This window comes from Drosophila pseudoobscura, chromosome X (genome assembly GCF_009870125.1).
Source record: "Drosophila pseudoobscura strain MV-25-SWS-2005 chromosome X, UCI_Dpse_MV25, whole genome shotgun sequence".
Lineage (NCBI taxonomy): Eukaryota > Metazoa > Arthropoda > Insecta > Diptera > Drosophilidae > Drosophila > Drosophila pseudoobscura.
Genome location: NC_046683.1, coordinates 21,350,004 through 21,367,217, shown reverse-complemented (window position 1 = coordinate 21,367,217; position 17,214 = coordinate 21,350,004). Strand labels below are relative to the sequence as shown.

Sequence of the window (17,214 nt, the reverse complement as noted above, 5' to 3'; positions counted from 1 at the left end):
TTTCCTCCTTTCCGCTGCCATCTTCAGGGCACAGAGTGGAGTGTTGAAATATTTAGGAGAATAATGAATTTGCCCAATAAATATTACATATTACGCAAAAAAGGTCACACAAACGTACACTCGCGAATGTACATCTGTATGTACTCCATGGATTTCTGGCGTTTGGCCAACGTGGCGTATGCGTACTCTCCTGCCTTGCAGCATTCGGCGAAAAGTATGCTATGAATTTTGAAAATTCTTGGCTCAGTCACCCGCCACGCCACCCCCGAGCGCTCTGACGCGCTGTAATTACGGGATACGCCCCTCGACCGCCCACTTCTCGCACTGCAGTGCACTGGGAGGAAAGCCACAGAGCCACAGAAGCACAGAGCCTGAAGGCATGTCGGGCAAAGGCGTGCGAATGGTAAATAACGGGCGGGACTGGTTCGTTTCTCGTTTTATCCAAATGAGTAAAATTCCATTCCATATACGTATGTATGCCCGTAGACAAATATCGCACTCTCTCTGCCTCTATATCTAACACTGGGTGGCACTAGGCGTGGAAGAGGGAAAGGGAGAGCACGAGAGCCGAGTTCTTTCACGAGCAGTTCCTTCGAATAGCTCAAGTGCCCAATCGGAAGCAGTTTCCCAAGCTGCTGTAACACGATACACAACCGATATAAGACCGCATGGTACGGATATAATAATAAACCGATATGATCCTCATACGGCCATTTGATAGATATGGTCGTTCTCTGTGGCTCTGCGTTTGCACTTTACTTGTGCATGCCACAGATCTTCCCTGTGGGCGGTATTGGGTGGAAGTACACTTGTAAAAATGTGATATCAAGCGCTCATCGGGACGGACGCACAGACTTGGCTTTATTGACTCGGCTATTGATGCCGATCAAGAGCATACTATATGGAAATATTTATTTCATGGGGTCGGAGACGCTTCCTTCTGACTGTTACACTCCACCCCAAAACTAATACTACGAGTAGGTATATTCCTATACTTTTTGAGAAGAGGGTATAAAAAGGTATTCACACGCCCAAATATAATGCATAAAGGACATACAGTCCGATGGTTTTCTATGCATCAACAATAATGCTGTATGTCACGGCCATGGCCCTCATTTTTCATTCGACCCAAAGTTGTTTGCCCTTTTCGAGCCATAACTAATTTGTCATTTGTCGAGTACCAAAGTCATGCTTTTCCAGTGTCACTCATTTATTCATTTACTCCATTTTGCAACGCAACATTTCTATCCAATTGATTGTCCATTCCACCTAAGGGTTTCATGTTTAAGTAAAAGCTGTTCCTTGTGTTGTTTCACTTTTGAACGTGGCTCGACTCCATTAATTATAGGTACATTTTAAATATTAAAGTTCTTCTTGCCACCAGGATGGCCAGAAGAAGGCTCAAAAGGAGGAGGCTCAACCAAGGAGGGACCTGGCAAGCCAGGATGGACAAATATGCAATTCCAAGTATTTTCCCCGGGCTCCCCAGAAAAATACTCGAAATCATTTTCATACCTACAAGCTATATTTATTTCGAAGGATATTCGGTATCCGCATCATATTACATTTGCATTACTCGTAGGTCTGTGCCATTTCGTCATTTCCCTCAAGTGGATTCTGTGCACAGTTCCCGAACTACGCTCAAACCGTACCACCACTCCATCAAGCCCAGAGGCAGGCCCCTCAAGAGGATTCCCCTTGAACAGCCACAATCCTTGAAACACATATATTCGAATGAACCTCAGCCTGGAGACAATCACCTGCAGTCTATCTGTATCTTATATACACACAGTATTTGTATGTATTTGAACGAGCTGCCAATGATTTCATTGCCTTGCTTTGCTCTCTCTCTCTCTGTCGGAGAAGGCCAGAGCCAAAAATCACTTAAAGTTCTGGACCCAAAATGGCCAAAAGCCAAGGGCAGTCCAAGGAACACAATAAGGTCAAGGCAGTACGGCGCCACCTTGCCACCTTGCCCCCTAAGGCCGTAGCCCCAGCTCTCGCCATGCGTGTGCGTGGCCGAAAGGCAAAACGTTTCTTTAATTTCCTGCCTCGAAATTAATGCCAATCATTTGTTTTGCCTTGTCCGAGCCCCTAGCCCGAACCAGAACTAGGCCCTTTCGCAGTTCCAGGCCAGAGACAGAGATTGTCGCTACCTCCACCTGATCGTTGGCCCGAGCCCCATTGTTCGCCATCCTGGCTCTTGCTATGATGTATTGCGGGTTTGTTTGGGCCACCTGCTGTCTGGGTCTTTCCATCGGCCGGTCAGTGAAAACAATTAACCTGCGGCCTTCATTAGCATGAAAAATTCAGCGCCAATCGGCCCCAAAATGAACGCAATTCCAACTCCTTCCAGCCGGATTGTGTCGGGTTTTTTGCAGCTCCCCCAATGACAAAGCCATTGAATAGGTCCGGGCACGTAGCCGTGGGTTTAGTGGCGGTAAAGGCGGTAGAGGCCGATGGAGGGACAAGTCTGGGGCTACGGACAATCCTGGGACCACCCTTACGAGTATGTGTGTATGGGTCGCCCTTAATGGAACAAACGATGGACATGCCGTAATATGGACACCACAGTGCTACTCCTCCTCTTCCTACTCCTTCTCCTTCCTGCTTTCAAAGGCTACGAGTACTGACGCCCCTACAATTTCCATATGCTGTATTGTTGAGTGACTGAGCATTCGATTGTCGAGAGAGAGAGAGAGCGGTGGAAGCCGATAGAGATACGAGTAGAGGTAGGCATTTTGTCCTACCTTGTCGAAGGTATAAAAATAAAAGTAACCAGTTTTGGCTAACAAATATGAGAAGGAGTGGGAAATGCTCTCTTGCGGAGAGAAATACCCCTGGGGTTTATCGATAGCAACTTAATCTTTCCGTCAGTTCTGAAGGGGATCGCTAATCTAATTCTATTTACAACAATTTTGTATCAGATTTGTTTTAGATTTGTGGTGAAAGTGGATGTGTGTAACGCCCAGAAGGAAGCGTTTCCAACCCCAGGAAGTGTGTAGATTCGATGATCAGCTCAAGAGCCGAGTCGATATAGTCATTTCTCTCTGTCCGGATGCCTTGTGTGACGCCTAGCCCTCAGAGACCATAACCAAATGTTGTATCCAGACGCTTGTGATACTGTTACAAGTGTATACAAGCAACCCGAAAACACAGAATCATGGAAAATTATTTTATTCACCAGATTGCCGAGTTTTGCTTAGATCTAATAATATTATAGCCAGAATTAACAACTCAATGTGCACTGGCTATGATACTTCTTCCACGCTCTTACTCTTCTTCGCTCTCTTCGCTCTCTTTCTCTCAAACACTCTTCCTCGTACGATGTGCAACACACATACCAGACTGACTGAGTATCGGGTATAAGTGCTCCTGCTCGCTTTTATTATAAGTAGATATTCAAAATTAAAGAACTTAAAATATTTTAGATAATTCGTTATTTTATGAGGAAAATATTGATCTACAAAATTTGTTCAACGAACCTTGATATTGGAGCAAAAGTGAGTTATTTAAAAAAAATGTTGCTTTTAAAATGCAGTTAGTATATTGTTCTACCAATATCCACCGTTGAGGCATCAAGTTTGAAGAACGGTTATATATATATGAATTGTCTTCCCAAAAGATCCTCAATTGGATTTAAATCCGGACTTATTGCAGGCATATTTCTCCACTCGCTGAAATGTCATCGCAATTCTCGCCACCGGAATTATTCCGCTTCCTACCAGATCAGTATATATGTATCGGCCCATTCATCCGACCTGGTACAATACATATTCGACACTTCCCGAGGGAGCTAAGGGCGGCCCAGACCATGAGAGAGGAGACCCACGACCATGGTTGCGCCTGTGGCCAGGTAGATTTCTGCCATGGGATGCATGGGGTGCACCTGGTACAATTAATTGCCACAAATGACTGGAAACGATCTCCTGATATGAAAGAACTAGAAGTACTAATATAACAGAAATTATATAAAAAAGAATGATGAACTGTCGTTTGAAAAGAAAGAGATGTCCAAGTCCCGTGATTGATTCATAATTGCATTCTCCTAAGTGTTTTCATTGCTGTGGTTTTGGCCTCTCAAGCGCAGATTTCCCGAGCATTGAACATTGAAGGCAATCCATGGGATACGTAACGGGTGGGAATGGGGGATTTGGCTGGGAAACAAATGAATTTTGAAATCCAATTGGAACGTATCACACGTACACATAAAAAACGCACACAGCCACAACAGGCACACACATACAGACAACAAAACGAAGGGGAAAAAGCGAAAAACAGCGGAAGGGTAGATAAAAACTGGAACAAATCCAAGAGCAGTCCGCAAAACTTTCGTTAGCATTCAAAGAGGAGCGAAGAGCAGGGGAGCAGGACATTGCCGCATGCTGCAAGTTCAAGGTCAGCAGCGGGCAGCGCCGTGGGGTGGCCAGACGAGAGCTACTGCGCTCCACGAACATTGTTATTGTAGCAACCGCAACGACAGCACCAGCCCCAGCACCAGCCCCAGCACCAGCCCCAGCCCCAGCCCCAGCACCAGCCCCGCACCAGTGGTAGCAACAAGAGAACGCAAACACTAACAGCAGCATCCAAAGCAATTTGGAGGAATTCTGGGGCAGAAGGGGGAGAGAGACAGAGAGAAAGAGTGAGAGAGGGGAATGGAGCAGGAGCTGAGGACAGCGGGAAGTGGACTGGGCATGGCTATGGGCTGACTCTCCTTGGTCTACTATTCCTCCCGCTGTCTCGTAGACTCAGTCAAAAACAAATATCGAGAGTAATTTTTTGACCTACTACATTCGCAGTTGGCTCGGATTTAAAATCAGAGAAATATATCATACAGGAGTGATGGACCTGCAAGGGTATATACTCGTACTCGTAAAGCCTACGGCCTTGGGGTTAGGCTTTCTTTTTTCCAGTGTTTCCAGCTGTCGGTGGATGTGTTCATTTTTCTACAAGGGCAGGGGTCTTATGGGGAGAGGAGAGCGAAGTAAACGGACGGACAGCCGCGATAATGAAGCCCAAAACTGAAACGGAAATGTGCCCGAGCCAGTGGCGGGGGGAAACTGGAATGTACATATATGAACAGCCGGACAACGAGTTGCTTGAGTGCCTGAGTGTGTATGAGAGTCCCTCAAAGTTGAGCTAATAAATGTGTTCGTTCATATGTGCTTCAGACTGGAAGACAATGGACAAGGAGAGGCAGTGACTAGACTAGAGCTAGAGCGGGAGAGGAAGCAGGCAATCAAATTAACTCTAAAGCAACACATAAAGAGCCAAGTGTTTGATGTCCTTTGTCCACGGTGCCTGCCCCGAACAAAGGTGGAGAGCGAGTAGCCAAAGGTTCGGGTCCGAGAGTTTCCCAAAAGCGAATATCATTCACGTTTATGCGGGGGCGAAGATATAGGATATGCCGAGATAATGTACATAGCTGGGATGTCCATTCATCTGGGAAGAGAAAACGATAGCAATACCAATACTACACAATTGATTCAAAGCTTTTAAGCCCGTCTTTGATTCTCCAAATTAGCACCAAACACAAAACACAAAAAGTTCATGAAGATCGTTGGTTGGGTCATCACGATGCAATCTCACGATCACGATGCTACATACCTTATAAACCGTAAGTGGTGCTATGTGAGCAGCAACGGGCACATACTTACATATGTACTCCCTCGTATTTCCAGGGCCTGCGTCGAGAAATATGTACTTTATTACAGCCGACCCAGGGGTACCCACAGGCACTACCCCAGTCCTGAGAGTATACCACACCCATCCTTCCCCAAAGCTCCATCAACTTTCGCACTCCCTCTCCTCTGGCAGGGAAACATGCAACCAGCCGCAGAAAGAGTAAGATAAAGAGAGAGAGAGAGAGTTGTCTGGGAACATCTCCCACTACCATCCCACCCCCCCTGTGTGCCCCATGGTCAGTGTCTGTTGCTTGTCATTTGCAGCTTCATATTTCTTCATTGCCATAATGGAGTCTGGAAACAGCGGACAGTCAAAGGAAAATAAAGGAAAGAGCGGAAACACGTAGATTATTCGCTGCAAAGAATTATTATTAACACGATGTACGAGGCCATCGGTTGAGTGAATAAGAAAAACCTGAAGGAACGAGTAGCTTTGGGGGCCGAAGACTTACAGGTTACAGGGTATACTAATCTGACGACTCTTATCTCATAACAGCTCCTTCCAAACACCTCAACCGATTGTGTTCCTTTTTTTTATATTTCGTAAAAGTACGAATACGTCGAAAGGTAGTTTTCACCCACCATTTTTAAATTGCGATTTTAGTATATTTGTACGAACAGACGCAACAAGACCTGCTAAAAAGTAGAGCAGGAAGACGAATCTAACAAGATAATGAAAATGTGCGAGTGAGCATGTCGCAATTGCCTGGCTTTCAACCACAAGAGGCACGAGATGAACGAAACAAGCGCAACAAACGGTGCGCGATTGAGCCTCACAGAGAAAAGGGCAGACAACGCCAAGAAGAACAGCGAGCATTTACATCCTTCGTTTTGGTTTCGGGTGCCAGCCAGATATTCAATAATTGAATATTTAAAAGTGCTAATTGGTGCTATGGACAACGAATGTCAACTGAATGTCTCAACTCTCAGATTCAGGCCTGTTCGCATATTCAATACACATATACTTTTAAATGATATTTTTCGGAGCAACAGTAATAGCTCACAATACTGCGGAAAATGGTCAAAAATTCAAGGATCACAGTCCTCCAAAGTGGGCTCATACATTTTTACAAACATTTCCCATCATTCCACGCTCAGCGTACACCGATGATATAAAAACAAGATCAATCGGCAGAAACATTTTCGAAGCAATTGTTAGAAATTCATTGAACGCGTATTCACAGATGTGCAAACACAAGGCATAAATCATTCGTGGCTGGCAGCCAAAAATGTGGACGTCAACGAATAAGTTAAAAACTTCAAGATACAGCAGTTGCAGTTGCTGCCCGGCAAATTGGTATCATACAAATCGATCTGTGGAGCCAGCTGCGATGCGAATAAAGCTGTTAACTCACTGGATTTGCCAGGCTGGCCATGTGGTGCCTTCTAGGACTGGCTATTTCAGTTCGAATTTTGAACCCAACACGGCTGTGCAATGGAGCGCGGATGGCGATGGAAAACATTATCGAAGCCACCATTCGGAGTGGCAAATTCAGAAGCGGAAATGTTTTGCTAGATTTTCCAAAAGACGTGCCAATTAAATAAAAACACGTTCAATTTCCCATTAACTTGGCATTCGTAATGAAAATAAATAAATCGAAAGGCCAACGATGTCAGTTTGCGGATTAGATTTGGAAACACCATGTTTTTCAGACGTGGCTAAAGACGGATTGACATATTGTATTGTACACTCAATTGCTCTCAGAAAATAAATATTAGCACATAATTTAAATGGCAGAAAATCGTTTGCCGAGTCAGCTAGTTGGTTTATATCCTGTTGATGAGCAGGACAAGTCCTGTATTACAATTAATAGGTATAGCCAAAGGCCTTCAGGCTGACAGGGCTACCTATATTAAATTCGAGTATGTGCATGAAAAATCCAGAAGGATTGATCAGCATCAATGGCCAAGTCCGTCCGTCCGTCAGCCCTATCTGAATCCTAGTTCTCGGACTCTATAAGAGCTAGAGTAAACGGATTTCGGATAATCAAATTTGTATCTCCTCAAATCGCAGCACTCTGTAGAACGTGAAATACGTAGAATCTTAGATAACTATCTGGTTGCGATCTCTCTCCACCGCAATAGCGCTATAATGAGAGTCGCTTAAGTCCAAGTTGGCACCCCGTGGCCGGTCTGCGCTCTAACAGTCACATACTCGAAAGTTGGCAGTACCCTTGAGTAATAAAATAACTATTGCATAGTTTGTTGGATAATTGGGACACGGGTCTCGGGGCAAGGGGCACGGGGCACGGGATCACTGGGGAAGCATTGGTAATGGTATCACTCATCACTCGTCTGATGAAAGTGAGAATGAAGTGGAACGGACAAGTTGTGACAGCAAGAGGGCAGAAGAATACTTGCAGTACGGGCACAACTTTGTCGGAAAGTGTACAGCAGCAGAGAATAAAGTTTTGCGACAAACTTGTAGGACGAACAATGGACCCAGGCAACAGGAGGTCATCTTTAACACAGTGCCACGCACCTCATCAGCCCAATGGGCAGCACCGAGACATAAATGAACCCTTCCTAAGTGAATTGCCGGGATGTCAACGTCCTTCCTCAGGGTCCGGCATCGACTCAAGGACAAATAGGGAGCTTTATCGAGGCTTAAATGCGCTCCACTATCGCCTCTTATCTTTGGATTTGGGCAAGGATGTGGACAGAAATGAACTGGATTGTGGATTGTTGGCGGCCACCCAGACAGACAGACCGAAAACTGATGCGGGGGCAGCCCTTAAGTACATTAAAATTAAATTAGTGAGCGTTCAGGAAGGACCAGCAGCAAAAGAGGCACACAGGAAATGAGTTAACCATATGGAAACCCACTGCGGTGTAGGTGGGTGAAGCCTACAATGGTCCGTCTGTGCTCTCATCTGTGGTCGTGCGCGAAGGAAGGAAGAAGCCCAGGCAAGGACACAAGTACTTGTGTATCTGTGTATCTGTGGCTCTGTGGCTCTGTGGCTCTGGGTCTGTCTGTGTGTTTATCCCTGTGTGCGTGTGTTTATCTGAGTTAATTGCAATTTGCTACATCGTACCCAGAAATGAGTAAGTTAGTGGACGATGGATGAGGACAAATAGGGAGTGCTCGGGCTCTGCATTGTTGACTCTAGGCGACAGCCGTTGAGCGGCAAGTTGCCACAAAAAGTTGCACAAGCTGCAGATGGTGGGGTCCGAGGAGAAGAAATCAAATTATATCACGCCATTTGGTCCAAAGAAAAGGCAAGGAGACGTATAAAATCGTCCCCAGAATGGACACGACCAGAAGCCACCAGATAAATTGAATTATCAGGCAAACGATACATGTATATGTATGTATGTATGTACATACATATATGTATATAAACCAGAGCACATATACAGATATATATTTGCGACAAGAGTCTCTTATCGCTTTGGCGGCGATTGCCTGCGGTTTAGTCTAGAGCAATTTTCAAGTGCCTCCGACTGTGGTTGCCCCAACTCTAAATGGAAGCCAAAGCACGAAAACGCCAACAAAATCATACCAAAGCTGGGCGAGAATTTGGGGAAGTCTTTAAAGCTAGAGCAGCTAGAACAGCTACGAAAAGAGGATGAAGGGAAAAGCTGGGGGAGTGAGAATCTGAGGGCGAATCTGATGCTGGAAAAACAAAGACAATCAGAACTGGGGGAGTAGCAGAGCAAGAAGGTACAGACAGCGGGAATGAGCTCTCAGAGGAGCTGACAATTCAATTTCCTAAGCATCGTCCGGGCAGGCGCCTCAAGTGGATTAGGCAGGGACAATGACCCGGTGATAGGACAGCAGACCAAATGTAAGTGATACGGGAATTCGGAGTCAAGAGCTTCGCCCAACAACGCTCCATTAGGGCAGGACGAGGAGAGGGGAGCTGGAGCAGCTGGTGGGCCACAAACCTAGAAATCACTTTCAACAATTCCACAAACATTCGCCCAAGGATGTTTCACCTCCGACGGGGTAGGGGTAAGCCACAAAAGTGTTTAATTGGAGAATTATTCCCACAGACTAGAGGTCCACAGCAGGAATTAGCAGAGGGGAATCGACACCGCAAATCGTGAGCATCTTCCGTCTCCGTCTCCGTCTTCGTCCCTCTCTCCGCCTCCATCTCCTTCTTCAAAACCGCAAATTATCCGGTTCCCCCTTTTGTGTAACGGCAGCAGGTAGGTTACCAGGGAGCTGGCAGACAGTGGACCCATTGAACGGAATGCGTAAGCCAGAACAGAAGCGACATGCCCTTCGTCATCATTGTCATTGTCATTTCCCACTTCCCACTGGGATGCAATTACCCATAACGATCGACAACTGAACGCCTGTCCTTGATACTTGGGGGCTCCAGCTCCGGCTACTGCTACAGCTACAGCTCCTCCTCCTGTGACTGCTCGTCATCTTTCACAGCTTCATGCCCTCCCTACACGGGCCGAATCTGACAGAAATGTGTGGGCGAGTGCGCTCAATGCTCGCAAGTATATGTCAGTTTTATACCCATCCCTAGCCCCACCACCATCCCCATCCCATTAGACAGGTACAGGTACAGGGTCTTCTGCAGGTGCAGGACTGTACCTGTACAAGGTTTTCCTTTTATATCTCTTAATTCGCATGAATCAAAAATAGCCCAACAATAAAACAGTCGCACAGAAATCTCTTCCAGCCCCTCTCCCCGCTGGGAGACACAACCCCATTGCGGCTACTGGGGGCTTGTGTGACTGTACTGTACTGTACTGTACTGTACTCTATGCCACATAAGAATGTGTGCCCAAAGTGCAGCGGCAGCTACCTCAACGGGAGCCCATCTGCATTCCGTTCTTTACGGTGTCCTGGCCAGGTCGTTTCGTCAATTTCACACCCAATTAAGTTGATAAGGCCAAGGACACGTGCGCTGGCGACCATTCTCCCGTTCCCATTCCCCTTTCTTTGCGAACCCATGCGAAGCTGACTCGAAGAAGAGTTCAACGTGTTTCGGATGATAATGATGACACTAATGAGGATGATGATGATGGGGGTCATATAAGGACGACGACGCCGCCAACGCCAACGCTGACGGCTACACCGACTGACAGCCGACGTCGCTAGGTCCGTTAACAATTTCTGACGTCTTGATTTATAAATTTTCTCCCTTGTCCCCCATTTCTCTCCACATATTCAGCTTCCTCTCCCAATTCGTTCCTTTCTTCTTTCTCGCTGTTTGTTGCTTCTCTTTGCTTTTGTTCATTCTTTCTTTCCTTTTTTCAACGTTTCCTCAGCACAAAGTGAAATTTACGTTTGATCCCAAAGCTGGTAGCAGGGAGTGCCTGTGGGAATGGGAGTGGAAGATGGAGTGTGAGTTGCCAAAATTTCTCCCTTACGCCTCGAGAGGGCCGACCAGGGAAAGAGTGAGTAGGGAGAGAGCTGCAGCTGAGACGGAGACGGAGCCGGAGACTCTCGAACGGAGAGTTCAAGTAACTCTGCTGTTGACGTCTCTTACGGTTCGGTGCCATAAAACGGTTTTATACATACATATGTATGTACATGTATACATTTGAGTGTGTTGTGTGGTGTGTGTGTGTGCGAGTGTGTTTTCGGTTTTGAGTGTGTGGCGGTTTTTCGGTGGTAACCTGTGAACCCATGAACATTGACGATTGACATTTATTAAATAAACTAAATGTATTGAACAAAGCAGCTTAAAGACTATAATCGCTAAAATTTTGTAATGGAATCCTGGATTATCCTAAAATATCCTTGACTTAAATTCGGAATTCGCCGCTGGAATTGATACAAAGCTCGATACTCTCGAAAAATACATATTTTTAAGCTATAAATCGCCGATCCCGAACCCATTTGAGTTGACTCTAAAAATGCAATGTAATCAGTACGCGCATGAGTTTTCTCAATTCAACGTGAATTCAAGAGAAGTCATTTCAAGTTAATTTCATTTGTTCTGTCACTTAAATGCGTGGCAGCGTACTGATCAGTACGATAGTCTTCCAGGAATCTTGGAATGTGGCAAAGAGTGGAACGATTGTACCCGATGTAGCTTCGGCTCATGGCTCAAATGCTGCCCGAGAATATACGATGTTATGTGATGTGACGTCTGCTCGGGAGGCATAAGAGCCTTGGTCTAATAGCTTCTCTAGGGGGAAGCCTCCAGAATTGGACGCAGCTATGTATAAACAGGCTTCTCAACTGTTCCCCATTTCATTCCCCTTCCGAATGCCTTTTGAGTAGACGAGGGTTGCAATTCGGTACTTTAATACTCTGCATGTGTAATTGCACATTATTCTGACAAGTCAACAAGTAAGGTCAACTATTTATTGTTGGATTAAATATTCATTAATATTCTAAATGACAAAAGAAAAATCGATCCGATATATTTTACTGTTAAATACCAAAAGGAACCTTTTTAGACCCTGAGACCTTTGATTCCGACACATTTTTATCGCCCATGCCAATAACCGCAACCCTAATGTACATACATGTAGCAGAATATTATATTACCACGGTTTTGAAACTATTTTTGAAGGAATTTGTACAGTACAGCTTGAATGGTCGCAAAAAATCTTTAATCTTTAGGCCTAAATTGATTCTGAAAAAAACAAACAAAATGTTTTTAAAATGTCAAACATATATTTATAGGAATATTGATGGAAGAAGACAAAAATGTGATATTTTTATTTAAAGGGTATCAAGGGCAAGGGAACCTTGCCTAAACCTGAAATGCAATTTAATTCGGTTACAGTAGGATCTAATATTTATTCATTCAAATAAATTCCTTAACTGAAAGTAATGGATATTACTATGGGAAGACATCAGCCGACAGATATCGCTGTCACAAATAAATCATTAGATTTGTGTAAATATGTGTAAGGGCGATTTCAGAACCTCGATCAACGGCAGTTGTTTCATGGCTCATCAACAACTAGTTCGCTAGTTCCAATATCCGCCAACGTTCAAGAATTGGCCATCTGGATACTCCATTATCCCACAATCACCAATTTGGCAAAAGCGTCGGGTGTTTTGATTAAGGGTTACGCTTTAATTGCACCATCATCGTTGTGGCATCGCCTCTTGTTGTGGGCGCCTGGGGTACTGGGAGGGTACTGGGAGGGTACTGGGACAGTACTGGGAGATGGAAGGCAACAGGGTCTGTCCTGTGGTAGTAAGAGTCTCCTCTCCATTGTCTGTGAAGCGACGCGCACACGATGGCGACCATTGAACTTTGCCGTGCTGCCGTGTTTTCAACCGATGAGGTATAGATGACGACGACTATATGACTATGACTATGACGATGATAGCCAGGAGGAGGACACATACGAGTATGCCCGCAATTTGTTGTCTGCAATTACTACTTGCGGGACAACATTGCCAATGACATTAGTAATTGCTCCAGTTATGCAGATGACGTTGCCGCAGAGCAGAGTTTAGATACCCCTTAAAATCGATCGTTTCTAGATTTAGGAGCTGCTAGATTTTGCCGACGCGTCGGTTGAAGTTCAATCTATTCTTTTACTACTCGTCAAGCGCCACCAGATGGACAACATTTGGTTGCTTTAAGTAACTGAACTGAAATTACTGTCAAGTCGTCTTTGGTTGGCACTTTCACTGGCGCCGAACTACTTTGCCCTTTGACATGCAATATAATTAATTACTGCCATGTGGCAGCATCAATAGAAGCTTACTCCTCCTGTGCAAATGGGCCGCTAGTACTAGTAATAACCTTTAATGTGAGTGCAACTGTAGCTCGTACGGGTAGGTGGAAAGGTGCGGTGGCATCGCTCGCTGCACCCACTCCAGTGTCAACATGGAGGATTCGTGCAAATATTCACCCATTGATTTTCGTCAATTAAAGCCAGTCAAGTGCTCAAAAAGAGAGAGGAAAAGAGCCTGTGACAAAACAGGCTAGTAGCGATTGAATTCGGAACGAAGTTTGTTTTTCTGCTCTTTCAAATGCTAATTGGGTAATTCTCAGCTCCTTATCCCTAAGCTGTCTTATCTTAGCACTAACCTATTGATTTATTCAGATTTATTCAGTCACAGAATCCAGAATATCAGAGGATGAGAAATTCAAAGATAGCCTATGATATTCCTATGTAAAGGCCTCTTATCAAGCTGGAAGCTCCGACTGACAACTGACACCATTACCAGGGTAATTTGGGCAATATAAAATTTTACTTTGAAATAATTGGTCAATGCAGCAACACTTTGCGTTTTCGTGCTAACAGCAGACGCAGCTCGATTCGGTTATCGATCGAAAGCAATAAAATCTCTGTTGCACATAACACATGAATTTGTACCGCGTAGTACACAAAATCATACTAAATTCTGCGCTTAACAGTGAGTGAGAAAATTAAACAATCAATGACAAGAATTTGCGAAACCAGGAGCACCCAAACACGAAAGCGGACCGTTTTGGTAAGTGAAACCCGGAGCCTGCATGATAATCTCAGACATATACTCAATATTCTGTTGTTTACTTAGATAACTGGTCTGAATATTATTTAAACAGTGTGATTAAGTAAACTAATACCATATATGTAGCTACCAAAGGTTAGGTTAGGTTAGGTTGAGGCGGCTGCCGGGCTCGCTCGGAACCCGTCACACTTAGGCCGGTTTCGGCCCGTTGTGATACCGCATAGGATCATTCCTTCCTGCGTTGTGAGACTTCCTGTCAGCAATTATCCCATCCAGATGCTCTCACAAAGACTACGCTGCACCTTTTCCTGCTTAACTTGAGGAGCTCGGAGCTGCGCTTCATGTCCATGGTCGGCCATGTTTGCCGAGTTGTGCGACATCGTGGCACTGTTTGCCACATATCGTTTGTTAGTCGATTGTATTGCTAGCGACCAAAAGGATTATGAAAATCTTACCTCAATTAAAGCTCAGTTTTTCATGTTCTGCTCCCTCGCTCTGAATATCTTCGATGTAGAACTGTTGTGTTTGCTCCTTTATACATAGCAAGTAGCTTCACTAATCGACCTTGAACTTGGAAATTGGAACTTGGAAGCTCTGCCAAGATCAAGGAGCTGCCTCGGCGCCTGCTGCTTCCCCTCGCCCAACCGCCAACCAACCACCCTGTGGAAATGGAAGTGGAAATGGAAGTGGAAATCCACCCCTTAGCCGTTGCCCTGGTGAAACCCCCTATCTGGCGTGTGCTGACCAGAGCAGCCGACAGGGAAACCAACCGAAGCGAACCGAAGCGAGGCCAGGTTGGGTCAGAGTCAGAGGCAGAGGCAGAGTGAGAGCCAGGAGGTTGCCTGGCAACCTTGTTGCATTGGATGGATGGCCTGGCCCAAACAAAGGCGTCGTTGGCGGCAAGAAGAAGCAGCAGCATAGGGAAAACCACAACAAATGACAGTGAGGAAAATGCAAATTGAATCGAAGGCAGCAGCACCGCGTACACAGGTCAAGTCGTGGTCAACCGTTGCCAGCATATAGCCCAGGAATGTCCTTCAAGGATGTGCGCGGTGAGTTCAAGAACGCCCTTTGCAGCCAATACCAATACCGTTACCGTACCAATTCCCCTTCGCTTTTGCAATTATGTAGATCTCGGAGAGCAGCTGAAGCTGCTGGGCTTTCCACGGGTCTTTCCGCTCCAGTCGCTGGCCAACCAGCACGGAAGCCTGGCCAGCTTCCACATCGTGTCCGAGCTGATCCAGTGGCTGGCGGGGCTTATGGAGCCCGGAACCGTGCTCTCCGGCGGGGTGGAAACGGAGGAGCAGCGCGTGCTGCTAGTTCGCTCGGCCACGGAGTTCTTTGTGACCAAGTCGGCCATCCGGCTGAATCCCCGCAAGCTGTACGCCGCAGCCGCAGTCACTGCCAGCGAGCTACAGAAGATCACGCGCCTTCTCATTGCGCCCAGCCAAACGGAGGCGGAGCGCGAGGAGGAGGAGCGCGACCAGTACCGCAGCCTCAACCAGGTGGACATCGGGGACAAGATGGAGGAGCTGCGCCGGGCTCGCGAGCTCTCCTCAGACCTCACCCAGCGGGGAGCCGCCCTCTACGACCTGCTGTCCAAGGAGCTGCTGCACAAGGAGTCGCGACAGACCCAGGCCCAGCGGCCCATGGAGCTGCTCAGTGTGGAGCGAACACTCAAGAACGCCACCCAGGCCAGCCAGCTCAAGTTGCAGTCGAGCCGGGCCCAGCTGGAGGCGGCCCGCGTCGAGCTGAACGCTCTAAACTCGAAGCTGCAGCGAAAGCGGGCCGAGCTGGAGCGGACCAAGCAGCGGCTGGAGGCGCTGCAGAAGATCCGACCCGCGCATATGGCCGAGTTCGAGGAGTGCGAGAAGGAGCTGCAGATGCTGTTCCAGCGCTATTTCCTCCGGTTGCACGTCCGCGACGCCCTGCGCTCCCAGCTCGAGGCGCGCACCAAGCGAACCACGCCCATCGCCTCGCCCATACTGCAGAAACCCGCTGAGAGCTCGATGCCCTTCATACCCGAGGGCCTCATCGAAGACGACGACGATGATGAGGACGACGATCTCGATGGAGATGACGACGAAGATATGGGCGGAGGTGTTGGAGGTGGAGTAGGAGGCGGAGTTGGTGTCGGCTCCGCTGTGGAGATGGTGGTGAATGGCAGAAGTTTGTTTGGCCTGGACGCCGAGATACCAGATATACGCGACGAGGACCAGCTGATGCGGCAGGACGTCTTGAACTCCGGCCAGGGAAAGCGTCCCGGAACGGCCACCTCCCGCCTGAGACCCACCACGGGACGCAGTCGCAAGGGCACAGGAGCCGGCGCCAGCGCCAGCGCAGGTGGAGGTCGCGGTGGAGGTGGAGGTGGACGAGCAGTCAGGGCCGCTCACAACGGACGCAATGTGCCGCCCGGGAGCAGCATGCTCAACTCGCGGGACGACGACAGTAGCTTCGGCAGTTCCGACAGCGAGTTGGACGTGGGCGAGATTATGGGCATGAGTGGCATTGGCGCCGGTGCAGGGGGCATCAGCATGGCCATGGGAACTGGCGACGATGACTGTAAGTGGCTGCAATCGCGCTGTGAACACCTCATTAATGGCTTCTCTCTTCTTCCCAGTTGATCTGAACTCGATTGATGACATCAGCATTTCGAAGCTGACGGGCGAACTGCCGCTGCGTCCGAAGACGGCCAACAAGGCGGAGCACCACAGCGACGAGGATTTTTAGATCCAGCTGTAGTCCGGGCTATTTTTCTAATAATTGTATGCCGGGGTATCTGTATACAGGCAAAACTAGTTGCAATCTATGCTCGAAATTGTATACCTACATATATGTACATATATGTATATTCTTGCACAGAAGCGAGTCATGTCCATCCGTCAGTCTGTATTATTCGGTAATATTGTGAACTTAAGTGTGTCTGTCAGTCTGTATTATTCGGTAATATTGTGTACTTAAGCATTGTCTATGGATCCACAAAATTCTGTAGATTCTGTAGATAATATTAATAGCATTAATAGTATTACATTCCTCCCTCAGAATGATGTTTTCTGGATTCGTGGGGAGTGCAGAGTTAATAAATATGATTACCGAGCATCCTACATACATGTGTATATGCGTAGTAGAATGCTCCGTCTATAACGTTAGCGT

General features: G+C 46.8%; 1 protein-coding gene across 1 annotated transcript; it reads left to right on the top strand.

The window, feature by feature from the left end:
- Positions 1–14,741: 14,741 nt before the first annotated feature.
- On the top strand, positions 14,742–17,196 carry Cluap1 (clusterin associated protein 1). The gene is made up of 3 exons (XM_033381698.1): positions 14,742–15,113; positions 15,193–16,623; positions 16,682–17,196. The coding sequence occupies exons 1-3, from the start codon at positions 15,092–15,094 to the stop codon at positions 16,789–16,791; spliced, it is 1,563 nt and encodes a 520-aa protein (XP_033237589.1). The 5' UTR covers positions 14,742–15,091; the 3' UTR covers positions 16,792–17,196.
- The last annotated feature ends 18 nt before the right edge of the window (positions 17,197–17,214 follow it).